The sequence below is a fragment of the Furipterus horrens genome, unplaced genomic scaffold (assembly GCF_987537825.1).
Source record: "Furipterus horrens unplaced genomic scaffold, mFurHor1.1.pri manual_scaffold_2, whole genome shotgun sequence".
In the NCBI taxonomy this organism is placed as follows: Eukaryota; Metazoa; Chordata; class Mammalia; order Chiroptera; family Furipteridae; genus Furipterus; species Furipterus horrens.
In genome coordinates this window covers 39,100,640-39,126,937 of record NW_028327172.1, presented here as the reverse complement: position 1 = coordinate 39,126,937, position 26,298 = coordinate 39,100,640, and the positions used below count along the sequence as shown (strand labels likewise).

Sequence of the window (26,298 nt, the reverse complement as noted above, 5' to 3'; positions counted from 1 at the left end):
TATTCCTATTTTAATTAAATTTATTGGGGTGACATTGGTTAATAAGATCATATAGATTTCAAGTGTACATTTCTATGACACATGATCTGTACATTGCATTGTGTGCCCACCTTCCAAAGTCAAATCTTCTTCTGTCACCACATATTTGACCCCCACTACCCTTTACTATTAAATAATAATCTATTCCCAAAAAACTTGAAATGCTTTGCTAAGAATCAGCCAAGAAATCATCTAGGAAAATCTCAGGTAGGATAAATTCTGTCTATCTATCAGCACCGCCATTCCACCAATCGGTAGTACGGGACTACTTGTTATTGGAGACACTGCAGCACTTGAACATAGGAGTGTCTGTCAAACAAAGGGGAAAAAATTTACTACTCACTGTCTATTCCCTTGACTTTCAAAACACAAAAACTTCATCCTTTGTCAGTCACAGCTAAATAGCTAGTGCCAAATCACGACCTCTGTGCCCAATAATGTCTGTTGCTCTTGAACCTTATGAAGGTAGTTGACTGTTCAAATTGTCGAATTGTTGTAGTTTATATCCTTCCATACTTTGATGTGAGAGAAGGTAGGAACTCACAAAAAGTTCAAAAAAGTCTCTATCATCAAAAATTCCCCCTTTCAGTAACATCACTAAAAAAGATCCTTAAACAGGGTTTAAAAATTATAATAGTACAAATAAATACCTGCAGAATGTCGCAGCCATAATAACCTATGCTGAACCACTACATTCCTTTAAAATGGCTGACAAAAATAAAGCAGCTGATCTGTACAATTATAAAGCAACCTAAAGATCCTATAGCTAAAAAGAATTCAAATTTGTAAACTCAACATAACTGGTCACCAATAAACCAACTTTTCCTTTTTTTTTTTTTGTTCTTGTTGTTGTTTAGTTTTCACCAAAGCTATAATCCAGAAATTTTCAGAAAAAAATACAATAGATATTTGTTTAGTGATACACTATCACTGAAGCTAGTCCACTAACATTTTGACTAAAGAGTCAAAGGAATTTTTCATCTTCCAACTATATAAAGATCATCAATTTCATCTTTAATGTAAGAGAAATTTAAAAAGGAAAAAGAACAGCAAAACAGGCATTCCAGAATCAGTATATTCCAAGGTTACCTTACCGGCGGGATGGGGAAGAAGGATTATTTCTAGTAACATGTCACAGTTAAACCACCAAATTATTTAACAGTAACTGTATTATAAATATAATCATGAATGTAACATAAGTAGAAAAGTGTCATTATAAAAGTACAATAATGCAACATCCACTTACCAATTCAATTCCCTGTGGAAAAGGTGTGTCATCCCAGTCCTTCTGTGGAAATCTCTGGATTATTTTCCCCAGACCTGCTCCTGACCCTGTTAATAAAATCAAAGTAAATGGGGTACTATAAAATCTGAATACTCATTATATTAACACTTATTTCTAAATGAATATTTGTTGAATAAATTGATATATCGGTTAAACATTTTCAAGACTTAAAGGACATAAAAATATTTACCTTCTAAACATAATATTGAAATGGCAGGCAATCCCTATCCAGTAGGCTCTCAAAAAAGTCATACATATATGAAAAGCTAAGAAAAATAGATGGAAACATTGAAATCTAGAGTTTCTACCACACCAGGGGAATAACTGCCTTTGTTCCCAATATGGAAAGCAATCTTCTCAGTATCTCAAGTTGAAACTTAAAAAAAAAAAAAACGTTTCTAGGGCAACGAAGGGCTTTTAAGTGACAAATGAAATGGTACTGTTAGCACTAAGCTTCAGTTATGGGTTATAAACACTGTTATGAGTAAAATAAAGATTTTTACAGTGGCCTGGTGACTTGACCATTGTCTAGGCAGGGTTTCTCAACATCACCACTACTGACATTTTGGGCCAGATAATGCCTTGCTGTGTGTTGGGGGGGGGTGGGGAGGTCAGCCCCTGTCCTGTGCATTGTAGGATGTTCAATAGCATCCCTAGCCTTAACCCACGAAACACTAGTAGTACCCTACCACCACCACCAAGTCGTTACAATCAAAAATATCTTCAGACACTGCCAAATGTCCTCTGGCCGGGGCAAAGCTGCCGCTGGTTGAAAACCACTTGTCTATATCATTGTTGTTATAAAATTACCCTGTGACACTGCAGAATGGACTGACTGTTACCGGAACACTTGGGATGTAATCTGTGAGTAATTTGGGTAGGGAAAGTATATGACAGATCTAAATTGCTTTTTGCTATACTTTTTAAAAAGAGTTTCATGTGCTAGCATCATGTCCCAGGTTACTCTGAAGTGAAAGCAACAACATTCTGATTATATGTACATCTTACCTAAGGAAGCTTGTAACACCCGATTCAATTTGTTAATATATATTTTCCCAACGCCTCTGTCAATTTTTTTTAATAATCTGCTATCATCCCTCACCCTCAACCCTCTTAATTAACTTCCCCCTTGCCCCTCACCTAGGCTTCAGTCACTTTATGGCCAAACTTATACCTTTGAAAGATAAATGGAAACTTAAAATTCATTTTACTATCAAACTCAGTACTACATTCTAAAACTGAGGTCACATCTGGAAAAGGCAAAATAAAAACATTCTCAATTAAAAGTAATGATTGCTGCAGTATAGCAATTACTGAATAAAGGGGAATGAAGGATTTCATTGAGTAAACTAAACTAAAGGTGATTTATCACACGCACTGCTTTTGCAAAATCCATCTCAAGCATAACCACTTCTGATATCCCAAGCAGAGCTAATTCAAAAAATTGCTAGGTACTGGAGATACATAAATGAAAAAGACATGGCCCCCATCCTCAAAGAACTCATAATCTATTAGGGGAACAGACAAATGAACTGATAACTTCAGTATATCACAGTAAGAACAATGATAGAGGGGAACCTAATCTAGCACAGTGTAGAAGACCATGGAAAGCTTTCTAGAAGAAATAACAGCAAGCTTTTTCTTTCTTTTAGTACCATCTTTGTATCCCCTAGCATACTGAATGCCTGGCACTTAGTTCATACTGAGTTAAGTGTTTATTTTAGTAAATTGGCAGAAATTGTTTTAAGCTTCTACCTCCCTATCTTTTAAAACAGAGATAAATGTATGTTATTTATTTTATCATAATGTTCCTGTTATTGTTTATTCAGTTCTGTAAGTCATACCTAATATATTTTAGGCTCAAGAAATATTTTATCATATTAATTTTTACTAATTATAAAAATAATGTTAATGGAAACATTTTTCCAAATACATAAAAATATAAAAAAGAAATCACCCACAATCCCACACCCAAAGGCAAATACTGTTAACATAACTGCTATGGACTATTTTATCCTAGAGGTTTTTTTGTATATATGTACTTTTTCTACAGAATTTAGATCATACTTATCCTAGCTTTACATGTTGGTTTATTACTCACTATTCTACAATGGGGCTCTGCTGTTATATGTATATTTTCTAGTTTCTCACTATTATAAATAATACTACAAAAGCATCTTTCTATATAATCTTTATCCTCATCTCACTCTTCCCCAGAAAAAAACAAAATCTTAGGTATACGACTACTGGGTCAGAGTACGAAAATTTTAAAGACTCACACAAAGCCAAAAGGCCCATCTAAAAATCACTTAAAATTAAAAAAAAAAATATTCTGTGTATAAGAATGGCATTGGCGTTTTCACTATATCCTTACCAACAGTTGTTTATTTTAAAATTTTACTTGTCTTAATCATTGCAAATTTGACATGAAAAGTTCCTCTTTGGCAAGAAAATTTTTCCAGAAGCAACACATTATTTACTGATTTCATAATAACATGCAGTGTTTCAAAAACATGGAAGTCTAGTTTAAAATTCTGATACAACATTTATAAATGCACATATAAATATGATTCACGGTGATAATACTTTCATTATATAATGTTATTTGAGAGTGGATATTATGTTAGAAAAAAGCAAAAATAAAAATGATAAAATATTTCACTATAAATAAAATGTGGATAGAGCTACAATAACTTGGTTTCCAACTATGTAAATCGCTGCAACTAACAACTTTTGAGGAAGTTATGAAAGTACCTTATAGAAAGTAAACAAATATTTTCTGAATATTGTTTCTTGATTTGTAAGCATTTGAGTCTGAATGTTTAAACATTTCCCAAGTTTATGTGTTTTATCTGATAACTACTTTTAAGGTAGTACTTGTTGTATTTTAAAATTCTCAGAAGATGACTTTTTACATTGAGGAATAAGCTACAGTGAGGGAAGACTTGTCTAGAGTCAGGTGTCTGTACACCTGCAGACTGATTCTATGTCCAGAAGTGAAACAGGTCATGTCTATCAGCATGGCTGTGAAATCAGCTTTTATTTGCATATATATTAAATGAGGCTGGGTATGGATAGGGGAAAGGAGAAATTCCTCAAAAGAAAAGGCACCGCCCTGGCTGGTATGGCTCAGTGTATTGAGCACCAGCCTGCGAACTAAAGGGTCGCCAGTTCTATTCCCGGCCAGGGCACATGCCTGGGTTGTAGGCCAGGTCCCCAGTTGGGGGTGCGTGAGAGGCAACCACACATTGATGTTTCTCTTCCTCTCTTTCTCCCTCCCTTCCCCTATCTCTAAAAATAAATAAATAAAATCTTTTAAAAAGAAAAGGGACCACTTTCTAGAAAGGAGAGGTGCTAGGCAGGCAAAATCGATTATCCACTGAATTGTATGCAGCTAACTTGGAAGGAGGAGGGAGCAGTTATTAGTCAGTGCTTTCCTGCTTTTTTTTCAGCCCCTACTCTTGCACTCCATCATAAAAATCAAGAAATATGATGACCAAATGGAGTTAATATATAAAAAGGAAGGATCCTCAGCAAGATACCAGAACATGTGGAAATGACTTTCTTTGAAAAAAGTATATATGCTAGACAAGCTGCCCAAAACAAATTTAGAAAGGGTGAGGAAATACTGGCATGGTCAGGCACACTTTTCCCTCCTTTATGTTTGGTAACCCACTTTCCCCTGGGTCCTGGTAGGGCTGTCAGGTTATCCAGGCCAGTCACTAGGATTAGCAACTGACCCAGGATGATCCAGCCGTCCACTGCCATTGCCCCCTGGCAAAATGACTGTTCAGCCTTGGCCAACAACTCCAGAAGAGTCAAACAGTATTCTCTGGGGTTGCTAAATAGTATGCTATGGGTGTGGAGCTGCCAGGAGCTATGAGGAAGAAGTATATCTGCAGAAGAAGTGAAGAATAAGTAGGATTAATTAGGTGAAGAAATATAATACAGTAAGTACTCTGCTCTCCATAAAACACAGTGCTTGGAATTTGCTGACCATACCAATTGACAAAAATTATTAGAATGCCTTCTATGTGTGGTTATAGTGTAGATGTACCAAGTATATAAAGGGACTGGCAAAAGTAGGTTTACAGTTGTGAGTACATGAAAGTTTATTTTTGTATTATTTCTTTTTAATTATTGTATTATTTATTCAGTATTTGTATTACAACTATAAACCTACTTTTTCCCACCCCTGTATATACTGCTTGTTTAAATATAGACTCTGAACTTTAAGAAATGCTACTCTCATACATAATTCAATGAATTGTTTTCTATGTTTATCTAAGCAACTAGTTGAGAGGTTATCTACACTACAGTTGTTTTATGATGTCCGTCTGCCCACAACCCCTCTGACAAAAATGGCACTACCCACATTTCAAGGGCAGGCAGCAGCCATGCTCACACCCTCACAGCAGCCACAGACAATATACTAAATCACTTACGTATTTGGTTATTACTGGTACTGTCATTTGTCTGTTTTGCTTCACTAGAATGAAAACAATTTTTGGCTGGCTTTGTTTACTGATGCATCCCACCCAGGCACTTAGACTAATTCCTGGTATATATTAGATACTTAATAGTATGCTTGTTGAATAAATGAATGGGACTATAAGGTGGGTAAGGGCAGCTATAAACTGGCAAGCAACTTACAACCTGAGTGACCTGGTTGTAAAAGGTATCCTAGACAAATCAAATCCCTCTGCTAGGGAATTTTGAATTAAAAAAAGGAGAGATTGAATAAAGTAGCCAAAAAGATGTATAAAGACTTGGTATGATATAGAGAAGGTTCAGGCAATCATAGAGGGGTCATAGGTAAAACTACAGCTATAGAACAGCATAAACTCTAGGCCGAGACTTGCCAGCAGAAACAGGTTAACAGTACACACATGTAGAAAAAGCAGAGATACCACAAGAAAGAGGTTGTATAGCTGTCTAGGTTCTACCTCCAGTAAACTAAAGCAGCATTATAGTGTCTGTCCTCAAATTTCTTATGATATTTCTCCCTCTTAAGCTGGAATGTGTCTGTATTCCTTGTCACTAAAGAATCCAAACTAGAATACACTATAAGAACCACTTCCAAATTGGTAAAGGATCTGGAAACAATTACACTTTTTTTAAAAAAGGGGTTTAGTACAAAAACTTAAAAAGAGAACTTTCAACAAATATTTGAAGAGCTATTATATAGAAGAAGATAGTGTGGAGCAGACTAGAGCCAAAGATATAATTTAGAGCAAATATTTTTAAGTCAATGTAAAGGAAGAACCTTCTGAGGATGAGAACTACCAAAAAATAGAAAGAAATGCCACAGAAAGCAATGATCAGACTGGAGTTTTAGTATAACATACATGTTTTTGTGGTCTGGAAAACAAGGTCGAATGGTATAAAGATGAATCCAGAAAGTCTGGCAAATGGACTATTACCTAATTCACTCTATTCCACAACGACAATATGTGAGGCCTTGTGTTAGGTGCAAAGGAGAGGCTAAACCTTGCTATAAGAATATTTAGAACTTGAATTGAGCTTTTTGAAATGCACATACAAGGGCAGATGCAGGCACAGTATAATGACAGAGTAAAGATTAGGAAAGAAAATAATATTGTTTAGAAATCAGGTCATAAGTCTTTTGAAATCAGAAATAGAAAAACTAAAAACAAATCACATTTTGGAGCAGAGATGATTCTCATTTCTAATTTGACACGAAAATAGCATCATTTAAGTCCAATGCTGAGAAATGTAAGCTTTTGAGAGTACAAATATCATGTAATCTGCAAATACAGACTCCACCAAAAAACTGTTAGAACTAATCGATATAGTCAGTAAAGCTGCGGTATATAATATCAACAAAAATCTGCTATGTTTCAAAGAGAAGCAGATTCATAGATACAGAGAACAAATCGAGGGCTGGCAAATGGGAGGGGGTGGATGAAAAAGGTAAAGTTTTAAGAAGTACAAACTGGCCCTGGCCAAGTGGTTCAGTTGGTTGAAGTGTCATCCTATAAACCAAAAGGTTGTGGGTTCGATTGCCAGTCAGGGCACATACTTCGGTTACGGGTTTCATCCCTTATTGAGGCATGCATATGGAAGGCAACCGATCAATGTGTCTGTCTGTCTGTCTGTCTGTCTGTCTTATTCTCTCCGTTCCTCTCTCTCTAAAATCAATAAACATATCCTCAGGTGAGGATTAAAAAAATAGTATAAACTGATGGTCACAAAATAATCACAGGGATATAAAGTATAGCTTAGGGAATATAGTCAATAATATTGTAATAACTATGTATGGTTATCAGGGATATCACTTCATAAGTTATATAACTGTCTACCACTATGCATACACCAGAAACTAAAATAAAGTAATACTGAATGTCAAATGTAATTGACAAATTTTAAAAAGTTCACATATGCAGTTACTGGGTATTACTATACATATAAGTGGAGTTGCAGTAAATCATCCAAAAAAAACCAAAACAACCCTTTGATGTTTCTATACACTAATAACGAACTATCCAAAAGCGAAATTAAGAAAACAATTACATAAAAAAAAATAAAATAAAATACCTAGGAATAAATTTAACCAAGAAAGCGGAAGACATGTATCCTGAAAAATATAAGACATTAAAGAAGACACAAATAAATGGAAAGATAATCTATATATGGATTGGAAGAACTAATATTGTTAAAATGTCCATACTACCCAAAGCAATCTACAGATTCAACGCAATCCCTATCAAAATTCCCATGGTACTTTTTTCAGAAAGAGAACAATCCTAAAATGTGTATGAACCCACAAAAGATCTGAAATACCCAAAGCAATCTTGAGAAGAAGAACAAAGCTAGAGGCACGATGTGCCTTGATTTTAAACTATATTACAAAGCTATAATAATTAAAACATTTAAAACAGACACAGAGATCAATGGAAGAAATAGAGTGCCCAGAAATGAACCTACGAACATATGGTCAATTAATTTATAACAAAGGAGTCAAGAATATACGATGAGAAAGGACAGTCTCTGTATTAAATGGTATTGGCAAAACTGGACAGCCAAATACAAAAGAATGAAATTGGACCACTATCTTACCATACCCCAAAATGAACTGAAAATGAATTAAAGACTTGAACATAAGACCTGAAACCATAAAACTCCTAGAAGAAAACACAGGCAGTAAGTTCCTCGATGTCAGACTTGGCAATGACTTCTCAAATATGATACCCAAAAAAGGGAACAAACCAAGAACAGATAAATAAACCACATCAAATCTAAAAACTTCTGCTCAGCAAATGAAACTATCAACACAATGAAATGCAACCTGCAGAATGGGGAAAATATTTACAAACCATATAGTCAAACCTCAGTTCTCGAACATCTTGGTTCTTGAACAATTCGGTTCTCGATCAACTTGTTCATGTAAGAAATGTCTCGGCTGCCTAACAAAACTTCAGGTCTCAGTTCTCTACCCAACAACCCTTTCATGTTAATACCTGTATGATCAGTCGTATGTCTCTTAGGCAACAAACAAAGGAGATTCAGTTTTCAAACAAATCACTTCTCAAACAATTCTCTGGAATGAATTAAGTTCGAGAACCAGTGTTCCACTCTAGCTGAGAAGGGGTTAGTATCCAAAATATATAAAGAAATGCAAATATCAAAACAACGAGATATCTTCTGACACAGTTAAAGTTGTCAAAATTCCAGAAAATAACAAGTGTTAGGATACAAAGAAATTGGAATCCTTATGCTCTGATGACTGGAATATAAAATGGCACAACCATTGTGGAAAACACATGGAGGTTTCTCCAAAAATAAAAAATATATAGAATACCATATGATCAAGCAATCCCACTCTGGTTATGCATTTAAAAGAATTGAAAACAGGATCTCAAAGTGTTATCTGCACACCTGTGTCCACTGCAGCATTATTCACAATAACCAAGATGTGGAAGCAACAGAAACACCCATTAACAGATGAATGGATACAGAAAATGTGTATATACATAAAATGGAATGTTATTCAGCCTTAAAAAAGACAGGAAGAAAGCAGGGATGGAGGGAGGGAGGCGGGAGGGAGGGGGGAAGGAGGAAAGAGAAATTCTGTCATATACTACAACACAGGTGAACTTTAAGGACATTGGGCTAAGTAAAGTAAGTCAGTCACAAAAAGACAAATACTGCATGACTCCACTAATATGAAGCATGAAAAGCACTCAAACTCTTGGAAACAGAAAGTAGAATGGTGGTTGCAAGGGGCTAGGAGAAGTGGGGGAAAGGGAATTGTTCAATGATTACAAATATTAAGTTTTGCAAGATGAAAAAGTTCTAGGGATCTGTTGGAAAACAATGTGCTCTAATATACATTTATATAGTTGTTAATACTACTGCACTGTATACTTAAAATGTTTAAGATGGTAAATTTTATTATGTTTTTATCACATTTTTTAAAAGGCTAGCGCAACCAAATATTCATGGACATTTATAACAAAACTGGATGAAAATGTATCTCCAAAATACTGCAATTGGAGGAAAATAACTAATATTACCAAAACCTGGAAAGTATCATCATCTGTACAAGAGTAAGAAGGAAGTAACAATAATGGCTTGAGAATGGGAGACATGGGAACAGGAAAACCCCAAAATAGCCAACAAAAGTCACTGGAAAGCTGAATGGCCAATTTATGAGTAGCAGCTGAAAATGAAAGAGCAAGGGACATATCTGCAGCAAAAACTAAAACTGCAGTCTAAACCCCCATACTGGCAAGGAATAGAATCAAAATTGAGCAGTAAAAGGACTTAAACACTACCTGACTTAGAATAAATAACTACAGAAGTCAACACAAAGCAGCGCTGACATTAGAATCAATAAATAAGTCACATTAAGAAACAATAAAATACCATAACTGTGTCCATAAATGCAGAAAAAGTATTTAATAAAATTCAATACCTATTTGTGATTAAAAAAAAAAAAAACAACTCAGCACAAGTCAAAGAAAACTTCCTCAGTATGATAAAGAACATTATAAAAAACCCATGGCTGCCCTGGCTGCTGTGGCTCAGTGGATTGAGCGTCAGCCTACAAACCAATTGTCGCTGGTTGGATTCCCAGTCAGGGCACATGCCTGGGTTGCCGGCCAGGTCCCCAGTTGGGGGTGCAAGAGAGGCAATCACACATTGATGTTTCCCTCTCTTTCTCCCTTCCTTCTCCTCACTCTAAAAATAAATAAATAAAATCTAAATAATAATAATAATAATAATAATAATAAAACATGGCTAACATTATACTTAATGGTTAAAAACTAAATGCTTCTCCACTAAGATTCATAAAAAGGATGTCCACCATCATGATTTCTATTCAACATTGTACTGTAAGTCGCAACCACTGCAATAAAGCAAGAAAAAAGACATAAGAGCTATAAAAATGGGAAAAATAGAGCAATATTGTCTTTATTTGCAGACAACCTATAAAACTCCTAAGAAATCTAAAAAGAAAAATAGTACTAGAACTAATAAGTTCAGCAAGGCCTCAAAGTGTCATTATAAAAATGACTGTATTTCCATATACTAGCAATAAAAATTAAAACAAAAAAAAACCAATGCCATAGCCTCAAAAACCATGAAACAAGTGGCACGTATGGTGGTGGAAGCAAGAAAAAAACAAAACAAACAAACAAACAAAAAAAAAACCATGAAACATATAGGGTCATTAACAGGAAAATTGAGAAACAAATTGTGGTGTGTCCATATAATGGAATATTATTCAGCACTAAAAAGAAAAGATTGCTGATATATGCAACAACATGGATAAATTTCAAAATAATTTGCTGAGCAAAAGAAGCCTACCACAGGATTCCCTTCCCATGAAATTACAGAAAAGACATATAATCTATAGTGATAGAAAGCAGATCAGTGGTTGCCCAGGGCTAAGAATGGGTATTAGGGATTGATATGAATAAAAGAGATGCAAGGAAGCTTTTTAGAGTGATAACATTTCTTTCTCACAGTGGTATTTATATGAGTAAAACTTATACTACCAGAAAAGACAATCTGGGGGAAATACATCTTCTTTAAATTTAGCCTGCAGTCAGAACGGAATCTATCACAATCTATGGAAGGATGAAAGAATCCTGGCATAACTCATCTGTAATGTATACTTTCCTCTTGTAGTATTGTAGTTTATTCCATATTTGAACATACTCTTCTAGTCTATGTTTGGATAGCTACTGTGACACAAATATACAATATCTCAAGCAGTCTATCCTACTTTTGGTAATTATCATATACGGGTCTTTCTGAGAAACTGATACAGGGAACTTTTAATTATGCCATGCTATTATCATAATCAATCTATCAAATTCTTTTATTTCAATATGGCATTAAATGTAATATGTGAAAAAAAACTGAGAAGACAAATTAAGTAACAATGATTTCTCTCTTCTCTGGCTATCTTTTTATATACCTTTTGGTTTTTAGTCACAAAGTAGTTAGGTATCTTTAGATGAATTTAAATGATTTTAAGCTCTTTCTAAACCCCAGAAGATAGAAAGTGCATTTAGTTATTGGATGTACTACCTTGAGTAGTATACCCCAAAGATTCATGTCTACCTAGAGCATCAGAATAAAATCTTCTTGAAAATATGGTCTTAAGCCCTGACCAGGGTTGCTCAATAGGTTAGGCATCATCCTGAAAAATGAAAGGTTCCAGGTTCAATTTCCATCAGGGCACATGCCTAAATTGCAGGTTCAGTCCCTGGTCAGGGAACATTCGAGAAGCAATCAATCAATGTTTCTGTCCCTCTTTTTCTCCCTCCCTTCACCTCTCTCTAAAAATAAATAAAATCCTTTTTTTAAAAAAAGAAAAAGAAATATGGCTTTAAAAGATATAATTAGGTAAGATTAGGTCATACTGGATTAGAGTGGGCCCTAATCCAATGACTAGTGCCCTGGTAAGAGAAATCAAGACACAGACAGACACACAGGGAAAAATGCCACGTTCAGACAAAGGCAGAGACCGCAATACTGCAGCTACAAGTCAAGGAATGCCAAGGATTGCAGGCAACCACCAAAGCTAGGAGAGAGGCATAAAACAGACTCCTTCAGAACCCTCCAGAAAGAACCAACCTTGCTAACACCTTGATTTTGGTCTTCTAATCTCTAGAACAGAGTAAATGTCATTGTTTTAGCTATCCAATCTGTAGCATTTTGTTATAGCAGCCCTAGAACTAAAATATTTGGTAATAAATATTTCTGTTATTATTAACAGGTATTTGATTTTGTTGACATGAAAAAAAATTTGAGAAAAACTCTATTTTGTTATACTATCTACCTGGTCGTCACAGTCCTCCTTTTGGGGGGGCTATAGAGGATAAATTCAGTCCCATTTTTACATGATAGTCCTTTGAATATTTGACTACAGCTAACAAAAGTCTTGTCCCCGTCACCTCTCCCATGCCTTTCCCCAATGCCTGAAACACCTCCTTTTCAGCTCTACTCACATTCTAATCCAGTCCCACCATTTACCTGCTACATGACCCTGGGAAAACTCCAGGTAAGGATATTTACCTTACTTTTAAAGAGTTTTTGTGAGGAAAAATATAAGTTAATATACATTTAAGTGTTTCAACAAGCATTGGGCACACAGTAAACACTACATACATGTTTATGATGATGATGATGATGATGATAATGATAACATAACCATGATGATTATCACAAAAGGAGAGTGTGGGCCAGTGTGAGTACTACTCAGAGATAAATGCAATACTTGACATTACTGAGAATATCACCATAGTGGAAATGACTGAAGCAAAAGCACAATGCTAGAAAATCAGCACTTCTGCCTTTTCAGGTACATATAACTGACTTATAGTGACAAGGTAGAAGCTAATCAACAGAAATTTACCTGTTCATAGGTAAAATAAAGATGAGGGTCATACTCAACTTGCAGATCCCAGGATTCTTATCCTTGATTTATAAAAATCTGCTTTTTAGCACATGATAGTTTTTTTAAATGCTGCTTTCTTGTTCACCAGAAGATTTGTGTTATAATGCTAAAATAATCAACCAGAAAAATGAAAGCTCACCAAAATAAGTAGACCTAATTCTGTAAAGACCAGTTTTCAAAGAATAAAAAAAATAAAAACAGTTCATTCACTGAAAATAAAGCATGCAGAAAATCATTCCACAAAAGACTTTCATATTTGATCCATTTGGTGGTCATTCAAAAATTAGGTAAGAATGTAAGGTGATTTTCTGATTTTCTAATACAATCTTCTAATATTCAAAAGGTTTATTTAGAACATACAGAATTTTTTTTTTCAGAGTTAAATTTAGCCAAGAGCCCATGGACTTTTACAGAAGTGGAAAAAATGTATTTAAACACCGAACAAAATACACGGAGAACAACATATACCATGAAAAATAATAAATCAATAGCAACCACACAAGCTTAGTCTCTACTAAACTCATAATTGATTGATAATGCATATAAATCCAGTGATTTAGAGAATGTCAAGAATAAGAAAAACAGAGAAAAGTACAAATTGAAATTAAAACTAAATATATGATTTATCATTCTAATAAAGTCTTCAGATTGCATCTTCTTACTGAATTAAATGCCTTCTTTAATAGCAATGAAGAACTGGCATTCTGAAAGGCTTTAAAAATTATACGGTTTTGTATCAATATTTTAAAAAAGAAAACCTTATCAAGAATGTTTCTCCAAATATCTACCAAATGTGCCCCCACTCTAGCATCATTCAGAGTCACTCTTAACAGTTCAAACTGGCAGCATCTTCCACCGGGATGACAGCACCAGCCTCGTCGTCTCCTTGTTTCCTATTTCTCTTCACGCCAACATATGCAACTTTCTGAAAGTATGGAAACAAGCTCTGCAAAATCAAAGTTCATCATGCTAACTTTCATGATCAAAATCATTAACTAATTCTCCCCCTGGCTACGTAATAGTCAAAATCATTACTTTAGGGACTTCCACATCAACCAAGATGGGAGTAACAGGAAGTGAATTTACCCTCCAACCAGCAACAACTGAAAAAAAAAAAAAAAAAAAAAAGACAAAATTATATGAAACAATGGTTTTTCAAACACTGACATTAGGCAGTTAAGGACAGAAAATAAACCCTGAGAAAAGGTAAAATTAAGTGAGCCTACAACTGCCCCAGCTTACTTCATGGTGGGAATTTCAAGAATATAGGACAGGAAGGGGAATCTAAGCATAGTCCAACAGAACACTGAGCAGAAGCAATAAAGCTGGGAGTCCAGGAGAACCAAGGAGGTTAGAACTCACAGAGCAGCGTACCAAAGAAAAGAGAGATTCATATAAAAGGAGAAGTCCAGAAGTCTGTAGAGGGTCTACCTGAATCTTTAGCAGAGTACTGATTAGTACTTGAGTGTACTAAGAAAACCACACGAGGCCAGAAAATAAACCCCATGAAAGGAACAGAGAGAATGATCCCCAGAGCTCATACAAGACTAGGAATAATTTGTGTTTGCAACGGCCAAGAATGAAAAAACTGCCTTAATTCCCTGAGCTTCACACAGAGAATACAGAGTGGTATTGCCTCAGTAGGGTGAAAAAATCCAGTCCTAAACTAAATGCTGCTATGGGCTTGCCCACCTAACAAAAAATGAAAAACAAACCTCAAAAAAAAAAAAAAAAAAAAAAAATCCAAGATAGTTCCAAGTGATTTAATTACATCCCAGGACAAAGTTCAAGAATATTTGTAGGAACACAAAAATATAACATTCAGCCAAAAACCACCAGGCATGAAAAGAAGCAGAGACGTGTGAGGCATAATAAGGAGAAAAATCAACTGATTAGCCCCAAATTGACACAGATGATGAAATAGTAGATAAGGACATTCAAAGTCATTATAACTGTGTTGCATATTTTCAGGAATAAAGAATGACAAATATACTGAATAGAATGATTTAAGACACTACAGGAGAATGATCAATGAACTTGAAGTTATAACAACAGAAATCCTCCAAAATGAAATTCAGAGAGACAGGGCTGAAAAACAAACAACTATAAATCCAATTATCAAAAAACCTCAACAAATGCCAAAAACAAAAAGAAAAATGGAGAAAACTATACCAAGGCAAATATAGTTAAATTAATCTTAAGAGCTACAAAGAGAAAATCTTTAAAATAACCGAAGAAAAAAGACATTATGTTGACAACAAAATTTTCATCATAAACAATGCAAGCTGGAAGACTCATATCTTCAAAATACTGAAAGAAAAAAATGTCAACTCAACATTTTAGGTCCTGTGGGCTGATTCTCCTCTCCCACCAAGAAACATCAGATGTCCCAACCTGGGGACCATCTTCTGCCCAGTAGGCAGCACCAGCATGGATCAGTGGGGAAAGGAGATTAACTAAGAGAATAACACCACGAAAACTCTGAAAATTAAACTGCTACTGGAACAACAGCTCACAAAAATAGACCATGGTTCATGTGCTAAATCTAAACAGAATGACTAAGTTAATGGCAAAATTTTCAGGATGTAAAAAACAAACAAACAAACAAAACACCAACCATCATACCAGGAACCAGGAAAACCAATTCCTGAATGAGAAACACAATCAACTAATGCCAACAATGACATAAATCAGATGATGAAATATCTGACAAGGATTTTGAAGCAGTTGTCATAAAAATTAATCAACGATCGATCACAAATTCTCTTGAAACAAATGAAAAAATACAAAGAAACAGAAGTTATAAATCAAACAGAAATTCTAAAAATAAAAAATAAAATAACCAAAATAAGAATCGCAGTAGATGGGTTCAATAGTATAACAGAGATGGCATAGCATAGAATTAATGAACTTTAGGACAGATCAATAGATTTTACCCAATCTGAATAAGTGAGAGAAAATAAGTCAAATATAAAGAACAGAATAGAATCTTAGGTACAAAACATCTAATATTTGTATCACTGGAGTACTCCAAGGAGAAGAAAGAATGGGACTGAATGAATATTCAGAGATAATAATGGCTGAAATATTTTCTAATTTGGCAAAGGACCAAAATATTCAAGAAGGTGACTGAACCTCAGACAGGATAAACTCAAAGAACTTTATACCAAGACACATATCATTACTAAACTTCTGAAAACTATAAAGAAAAAAATCTTGAAAGACACAAAGAGGAACAACATACTGCCCATAGGATAACACCAATTCAAAAGATAGCGAATACCTCACCAAAAACAATGGAGGTAAGGAGAAAGTGACCCACCACTTTTCAAGTGCAGAAAAACTGTCAACTATGAATTCTATTTCCAGCAAAACTATCCTTCAGAAATGAAGGGGAAGTCCAGACATTCTCAGATTAAGAAAAACTAAAAGAATGTGTCTCTAGCAAACCTACTCTTAAAGAGTGGCTGAAGGAAGCTATTCAAACAGGAAAAAAAAAAAAAAAGGCTAAAATAAAGCATTCCTGAAGCATCAGGAAGCAAGAACAAAAGACAGCGAGCAAAAATATGGGTACATAAAATAAACTTGTTCTCCTCATGAGTTTTATATTTCACACCTGATGATTAAAACAAAAATTATAACAATTCAACGTCTGACTACCTTCTATATTATCCCCAATTGTTCAACCCCTGCTTTAATACCTTTAAGTAAAAATGAGATCACTACTTCCCAAATTATTAGAAAGTTCTTCTGTATGTTGACATATTTGTTCAGAATCCAACTCTCCCTAGAACTGGGGTTTTATTTTTGCTCAAGTCAGTCACCTCATATCCAGATCCAATCAACATGTATTGTGTAGTTACTATACATGATGCATTTAATCCTAACGGCCTATGAAATAAAAATATTTATCCCCATTTTACACATAAAGAAATAAACTTACATTTCAGGTAATATTTTCAAAGTTACACTGTATAAATAAGTGGCAGACCACAAATGTGAATCCAGGTCATCCTAAATCTAGTACTCAGATGCTTCTCAACCAATAGCCGGTGTCTTGATGTCAAATGACTCTTAAACCTGTTCCCAGGGCAATAGCCTCCATCCTCTATCCTTGTTCCAACAACCTTTGTAGTCACTTAAAACTTCTCAATTCTTGAAGCTTACTGCTTGCCTCACTTGAAATCTTTAGCTACTGTACTGCGGCAGCGAAGATGGATGCGAACTGCCAGAATTAACTATTCTTTCAAGACAGAACTTAATCTGGGTATGACCCTAAGAAATACTTCTAGTTCTAAGGCCTTGACTCTCTCATTTTCCTTTTATTCTACTGAAAGAAACTTGATCATTTCAGGGCAAAAACAGAGATACAATAATTAATATTTTCTGTACTTAATGTAACAAGTTAAAAATAAGTTTTCAACCCTCACCCACAAGTAATGTTTCAACTGCTTAAAGACAACTACTGTGTCTTATCAAAGGTAAATATGATTTCCGTTTCCCTTCCCATCTCAGTCACTCTACGAAGTCCAAGGGTCTTTCTATTTCACAAAACACTACTACATTAAAGTCATCAACAGGGATTATATAATAAATGAATAGAAATATCTTCACACAGTAAGTATCTTCAAACTAATCTAAGAAAATCCTCACAGGTATACGTATATGTCATTGAGCCGTGTTTTAAACAGAACACTACACTGGCAATCAGGAAATCTCAGGCCTGTGTTAGCTCTAACTCTAACAACCTTAAGGAAATCCTCTAACTTCTCTGAGTCTCAGTCTCTCACCTACAAATTGATCTTAGGTCCCCCTTGCTCTAAAATTCTAGGCGTCAACATCAGAAAATGTGAAATACATAAATCTTACCACTAGAGGGCATAAAACTATGGGTGTCAACCTAAAAGGTAGACAAAAATCTCCTCCAGATAGAGTTCTAGGCAAATTATACTTATTTAAACTATATGAATTTAAATTAAGCCTAAATAACTTGTCTGCTAGCAAAGAACTCCAGCCTACTGGCTAAACATGGTCATTTTGTATGATGTAGAATAACAAATCTCTTTCTGGACTTAATATGAGTGTGATCCTAAAGAATACTTCTAGTTCTAGGGCCCTGACTCTCCTATTCCTCTTATTCTGTTGAAAGAAACTTGACCACTCCAGGGAAAACAGAGAGATACAATAATTAATATTTTCTGTACTCAATGTAACAAGCTATCTTAAGCCAAAGTGAATATCATAAAGACATGCTTACTATGTAAATATTGAGAAATCAAAAAAAAAAGAGGCATAAAGAAGTAAAGCACAAAGAACATAGGTGGGGGGAAAGTAAAAGGGAGGAGGAGAAAAATAAGCAGTTGAAGTTTTGCTGTTGTTTCATATGGGGTTTTTGTTGTTGCTGTTGTTAAATTTCTGCAGTTTATGTGTGCCTTTCAAAATATTATAGAAACATATTATTACCATTAAACCACAGAATATTTAGTCACTGCTGATAGCACAGCAGAAAATAATATTCCCACATAAAAATTTCAGACAAATTTTATAGAAACAGCTTTAAAACACTAACATGTTGGTAGTAATTATAAAGACATCGATCCTCTCAGAATAAAAAGATAATTGCAAATTTAAAAAACAACTCTTTTCTTCTTTGACTTTCTGTATCACCTTCACTATGTTTCCTAAGTATCACTCTAATTGAAGATGAGATTATTATAGGCAGGTACTTAGTCTTAGCATAAGAATTTTTAAGTAGAACATTTGTAAACTAGGAGAAAAGTTACTGATTGAACAATAGCAAAGGTCATCATGTTCCTCTTCCTTAAACAAGAGATTCCTATTTCTTGCATAATGCAACCGAGCATGATACACATACATTTCTCATTAAAACTCATCCAACGTGTCCCTAACCCTAAGTCAATAAAGAAGGGGGAAAATTTTCTAGGTTTCAAAGCATCTCTAGCAATCTGTGCTGTGTCTTGCAAATCAATCAGGCCCCCAAAGAAATACAGATCCCAAATTTCTTCTTCCCAAAGAGTTTAAACATGTCTTCTACCTACAGTGTTCTTCCCTTCACACATTCATACTCTTTCACACCTATAACTTCCTATTCTCAACTCAAAGTTCACCTTTGAGCACAACTAGAGTAAAAATAATCCAAGCCTTATGTTTTCTGCTCAACTCATCAAAAACCAGCAAAAAGCATTGAACAAGTGCTCAGGCAGGTCAAAATATACTTTACTGCAGGTTGTTTTCCCTAAAAATGAACACTGCCTTCTCCTACCACATACTATCTTTCTCAAGCTCTCAATGCTGTCTATAACCCCCCATTGAGCCTTTACCCAGACACAGCAAGTTAATCATGACCAAAATGGATTTTCTATCATTTATACTGAAATAGTTAGTGTCTTCTCCTCCTCCAATCTATGTCTCCAAGAGTGGCACCCTATCAATCAGGTATTCAATGTCGCAGTTAGGATTAAGTTCAAAAGCATATGACAGAAAACCTAAAATACTAGTAGTCTGAACAAGACAGAAGTATATTTCATTTCATATAAAAGAAGTCTAGAAGTAGGCATCCAGAACTAATGACAGCTATAGGCTCAGGGATCTAGCTTCTTCAGGTTTACCACTCCACTATCTACAGGATTTGGCCCTCATGTTTCAATATGTCTGTTAGAGCTCCAAACAATACATTCATGTTTCAAGTAGATTATTGGAAGAGAATTCCTAAAGAACAACTTCCCTTATATATCATGGGCCAAAACTAGTCACATAGTCATGCCCAACTGAAAGGGAGTCTTAGCTAAGTGACAAGTGCACTGTTAAAAATAAACAAACAAATAAACAAATAAATAAGGTTTGTTTCTAAAGAGGAAAAAAAAAAAGATATTAGGAGGCAACTGGCAGTTCCTATCACGGTCTGCCCATTAGTCTGACAAGTGCCAACACATCATGCAGAACCATTTGTAACCCAGGAAGACAGAGAACTCCCTATAGGTGTCGGGTTGTGAGAGATGGCTGTAAGAAAGAGTCTTTTGCTTGTGCAACATACATAAGCCTTCAGTGTCTGTATTTTGCCCAATCCCAGATACACCATTTAATAATGGAATGCTGCCCACTAGGCTTGCCCTGCGGAAATAGCTCATGTAACTGGTACCCAATATGTGAGCATTTGTTCTCTATCAGATAACAGCAAGCATGTAGCCTTTTTCAAAAGTAGAACATCTGCTTGCCAAAGAAGATATAGCTTAGCTCAGAAATCAGGGGACGGGGCGCACTCTGATTCTCCTGTCAGGGCTTGCAACAAGCTCCCTATAGCAATCTATGGGCAGCTCTATGAATTCCTCAGTAAAGGGATTGTAATAGTACACTTAAATGTACCATATCCTAACTCCAAACCCAAAGATACCTACCAGTTATTGTACTTACTTTTGGTAGCAGTGAATATAAGATGCAGTAGCTCATCTTCTACTTCAGAAAGGATATCTCAATATATTTCAAAATGTAGTAACCTCAGACACTTCACATATCATATCAGATACTTAAAATTTTTATGTATTTTACAATGTGTCTAGGAAACCTCTTAGTTCTCTATCCCAAAGTCCTATCAATTAGCATGATGTCATCACTGGAGGTGACCAGTACAATGGATGCACTTGAGATGGTGAAATGACCAAAATCTCTATAGACTAAACTATGGCAGAGCTAAAAAGTTGACCTTATCCATGGAGACAATATGGTGACAGTACACTACATTGTTGTTGGCCATTTCTAATGTTTCCTGGTGTGTGTGTTTGTGTGTGTCTATGTACTTTTTAAATGCATTTGATACATCAATAGTTAATCACCAAGTGTCAGGTTCTGCTGCGAGTGAAGAAACCACATGTGAAGCACCAAATACAACTCTAGAGGTGGAAGGAGCTTATGATAATACACCATCATTCTCCGAGATCTATCTTCCTCACAGGCAAACTAGGAAGAGTTAAATGCAGCCTGAAACTTTACAACCCTAAACCTTTCAAGTCTTCATTGTGGCACTAATCTCTGTAATTCAGGTTGTGAGACTGCTTTTAGTTTACTATGTTGGTAGTAAGAGACAGCTCCAGGGTAACACTTGGCTCTTTCTACCATAATTGCTCTTAATCCATGCATACGGAAGCCAATTTGGGAATTCCCCCAGCTGTCAAACACATTTATTCCAAATATGCGTTAAGAGACGATAAAACTGCAGGATGAAATCCCAGACCCACCAGGCCCCCTGTGAAATAGTTTCAAGCCAAAGCTCCATTCCATACCTGATTTCCATGAGCTCCCATTCTGCCTAGTGGGACACAATGGTATCCCTGAGTCACTAGGAATTAGTATTAACTCAGGTTAAGTATTTTTACTTCCCTGATGCACAGCCACACTCATAAGTGGCTAAAGGTCCCTTTCTGTAGAAACCGTTATGAAGAAAATTAACTGCACCATCTTGTGATATAATCTCAAGTCCAACCTCAAAGGAAGGTATCTTAGTGGGCCTTAGTGACCTGCTCCCTCATGTCAGTCTTAGGGATCCCTTGATCAATTTGTCTACTGTGATAACCATGCCCAGTCTGCCTCTGATGGTTAAGTTGTTACTTGCCTCTGCCTTTCCAGGATCCCACTGAATACAGGGGACCCATTTTATAGCAGCATCTCTTAATATCCATGCCAAGGCCAAAGAAGAGAGCCACTAACGGCACTTTTTAAGAATGTCTGCATTCCCTTCACCGCTGTATTTTCTTAAAGGCAGTAGAGAATACCCATTTTGGGGGGATATAATTAAAGATTAAGGAAATCAGCTGTGCATAATAGTCACCCCAGCACTCCTAACTCCCCATTTCTGGCATCTCAACTTTATTCAGTGTAGGTCACTAATGAACTCAGGTTTCAGTCAACCACAGAAGCAGATGCTTAAACCAGTCCTTGCTGCTTGAGCAATCATGAAATCTGAAATCTCTTGTATGTGGACTCACGTTAATAAATTCAGCCTAAACTTAAATTGGATTCCTCTTTTCTTGGTCTAGCAACCTCAAAATCCAATTTTGTATCTATTTCCTAATATTTTTGCTTACATAAATTAGTAAAATTCTTTTAATTCTTTTAATGCATAAAACTTATCTTTTGATTTTAAAATTGGCCCTTTGGACTTGTTGAGATCTGATTCCAACTACAGGAAGGTCTAGAGGCCATTGAGTTGGTAGGGATGGGAATGAGAACAACCATGGCTCTACAACGTGAGGTCATAACACCATTAAGCAAGGCAGGTCAATCCTCATCAGTCAAGGAAAGGGGTTGCTTCTATTAGCAAGGGAGGCTCAATAAAAATTATAGGTTAAGGATACCTGGAGTCATCCAAATACTCTGTGTCACCATTCCAATTTCTGTACCCTCGTTCTTTCCCAATCAATGCCCTAACTTATACCTACGAGACCTGATTATGCTGTGGATTCAACCTACACTGTAGTTCAATAACTTGCTGGATCAGACTCCGCACCTGATTTTCACCCTGACAGCCCTGGTATTAAAAGATGTAAAAGATTCTTTTAAGCCAGTCACAAAACTCTAGTTCTCAACCCATAACTTCAAATTTCAAAACTGAAACAAAATTTTAAAACTCTGACCCTGCCATTTTCCTTAAATCAGAGTTTCACAAACTCAGCACTATAGACATTTTGGTCCAGATAACTCTTTGCCCTTGTGGTGGGGAGAAGGCATTCCTGTACAGCAGCATCCCTGGTCTCTATCCACTAGACACCAGTAGCATCTTCCTCCCCCCGTTACGACAACCACAAATGTCTCCACACATTGCCAAATAGCCCTAGAAGAGCAAAATCACCCCAGGTTGAGACCCACTCCTTTAAACTCTGCAGTAAAGGTAAACACCGGCCAATTCTCCCATAATCTTTCTCTCTTGTCTCCAGTTCACCACCACTCAGTCCACCAAAGCTTTGCCTTCAACAGATATATCATTCCAGGGGAAAACAAGTAACTTTCACTACTAGATGCCATGAACTGATTACCAATGATCCTTCTATATTCCTTGAGGAACTGTTAACTGTAACACTTTTAAGTACCAGTTGCCATATTGGTCCAGGATCAGAGTCCTCTCTAGGAAGTTTAAGCAAAAAGGGATTTAACACAAGAACCAGATGGCGACAATCACTGGGAAAATGGAGAGGCCGGCTCTAAATGACAATGATCCCAGAAACAGCTCGCAGCCCACAGAACGACTCTGCCTCAGCCACCATCACTGCAGGAAGCCGGCAAACAAGGAAGCTGCTGCAGAGCTGCAGAAATAGAAAACCACTCACTAAATTAGGAAGCTACCCCACGAACTGCCAGCTCAGAACCATTCTCTTACTCTCACAATCCATGCCAGCAAAACTCAAGTCCACATCTACATCCATGTGGTTCGGTGCCAAATCAAAATGTACCTGAAGGGTGGACCTAAATCATGAGCAGAAACAAAGTAGCATATAGAGAAAGAAGATCCTGGTCAGGAAGGCTATTAAGTACTCTCATTCTGAAAGTTACATTTCTCATTTTTTAAATTGGTATTCTCCAAGAGACATACTGAATTTTAACATATCAATAATGCAGTTTCCTCAGCCTGCATTACTGAAACTAGGCAAATGCCATCTTGTAAGAAACCTCAGTGTGTCATCATCTGGGCTTCCAAAAAGAAAAATTATTTTCATCAATAACAACCATGAACCTCTTATGATTTTGAATTGCAACATTCTTCCATGCCCGTTACAACAGCTTTGTTTGGGGTCCTCATCCTTTCTTGCATGGACTACTGTAACAACTTTCTAACTGTTCTCCCTGACTTCACTGTTGCCCTCTCCAAATCATTTTCTCAGTGCTGCCAGAATTTGTATAGCATGTTACTCCAGTAAACTGATTGCTCACCATATGCAGGATAATGGTCAAATTCCTATTCACCTAAGGCTTCCTAACTTTCATTCACATCTTATGAGCACTCTAGTTTCAACAACCTATTTAACAGCACCCCAAACAAGTCTGGTCCATTCAAACTCATCTATCTGCTTTTCAGTATATTGCCCCTCTCTCTCTTCAATCCTATCTCCTTGTCTCTCATTACCAGGTTAACTCTTACATATTTTACAAGACTAACTACAAGTATTATCTTTTTAGAAATGTTTCCTGACATCTTGTGTCCCAAGACCAAGTGTTCCTTTCCTATACTTCCATAATAACTTACTCCATAATAACTTACTCTCAGTCCTTAAGGGGGCAAACTAAAACAGTAATGTAATTTTAAGCAGGACTTAACAGCTATAAAACATGAGAGAAAAATGAATTTTTAGACTCATTCAATGCTGGGATTGTTACATTGAACAATCAGGACAACAAGAAAGTTGAGGACAGAGCAGAAAAAAGTTGAAGTGGAAAGCTATGGAATTCTAAATAGGAAAGTGGGGGGAATGATGCTAATAGGGGGGCTTTTGTTGTAAACACCTAAATTATTTAAAAAAAATTTTCTTTACATCAAGTGAAAATCTTCTCCATGTATTCTCACCAACTGATATCATCTGAAATTACAAAGAGTATAACTATTCCTTCTTTAACATGATTGCTTTACAGCTGTTTAAAGACCATAACCATAATTCTTCCATCTTCTCTTTTTATTTTCTCTAATGAAACTGAGTAATTTTCCCATCACAGATTGCTCTAACCCTTATTACATACATGTCCAATTAAACTTAAGGTATGTTGGAAGAATAATTAGCTCAGAATAAGAACTTCTAAAAGGATTAAAAAGAAGAAAGCTAAGAAAGAGAAAACTCATCTTAGAAAAAAACAAATATTTAAATTTGTAAATAAATCAATCCTAAATGAATATTTTAAAAAGTCACAAAAAATAATACAAGAGCTCATGATAGGTATTGGGTTGGCCAAAAAGTTCATTTGGTTTTTTCCGTAAGGAGGCCCTAGTAATGCTTAGTTGTCTTTAACTTCATTCAAAACAATTTTGTTAGACTGTATTGTGACAACTGTCCTATCAGTGTGCATTTAAAAAAAAAAAACAGTGGATTGAGCGTCAGCCTTCAAACCAAGTGTTGCTGGTTCGATTCCCAGTCAGGGCACATGACTAGGTTGCACGTCAGGTCCCCTGTTGGGGGCGCATGAAAGGCGACCACACAGTGATGTTTCTCTCCCTCTCTTTCTCCTTTACCCTCTCTCTAAAAAAATTAATTAATTTAAAAAAAAATCAAAATTAGTGAATTTTTGTGTAACCACTTTAATACTGAAGATGGAAGAAAATACACAACATTTTCAGCATCTCATACTTTATTATTTCAAGAAAGGTTAAAATGCAAAAATAGACTTGTGCAGTGTATGGAGAAGGTGCTGTGACTGATCAAATGTGTCAAAAGTGGTTTGCGAAGTTTTGTGCTGGAATTTCTCGCTAGACAATGGATGCTCCACCGTCAGGTAGACCAGTTGAAGTTGATGTCAAATTGAGATGTTAATTGAGAACAATCAACATTATACCACACAGGAGATAGATGACATACTCAAAATATCCAAATCAATAAAGTTATTGGTGAAAATGAAAAATGTGTCTTTTATTTTATGGAAAAAAACTCAATGGACTTTTTGGCCAACCCAATAGAAATAATCAGAAGACACTATACATTTGATAATTCAACAAACAAAAGTTTAATAATACTCAAAGTAATAAAGTATTCTCTAGACTAACATACCAAACAACTATCAGGAGGAAGAGGGAGAAGTTACTGGGTTTACTAAATTCCCCATCTTTCACATTGGAGAACAGATACTGTCTAAAGTTATTCAATATATTCATTCCTCTGTAATGTTGTCCACCAACAAAACAAAAATAAACTGAAAAGATCTTACTTTAAGAAAGCAGGAATGAGGATGGGCAGGGTAAGGAAGAATTTTTACTTTATATTCTTTTGTTTATTTACTAAGTATTTTGTTTTAAAAATAAAACAAAAACAACCACCTCAAAATAAAAATT

At 35.7% G+C, this 26,298-nt stretch overlaps 1 protein-coding gene across 2 annotated transcripts in view; it reads right to left on the bottom strand.

Moving 5' to 3' along the window:
- Positions 1 to 26,298, bottom strand: part of SBF2 (SET binding factor 2) — a 412,105-nt gene that overhangs the window by 343,775 nt on the left and 42,032 nt on the right. For both annotated transcript variants that reach the window (XM_090264085.1, XM_090264092.1), the window contains exon 2: positions 1,286 to 1,371. In XM_090264085.1, the coding sequence (XP_090120211.1) occupies positions 1,286 to 1,371 (86 nt within the window). The remainder of the gene's footprint in view (positions 1 to 1,285; positions 1,372 to 26,298) is intronic.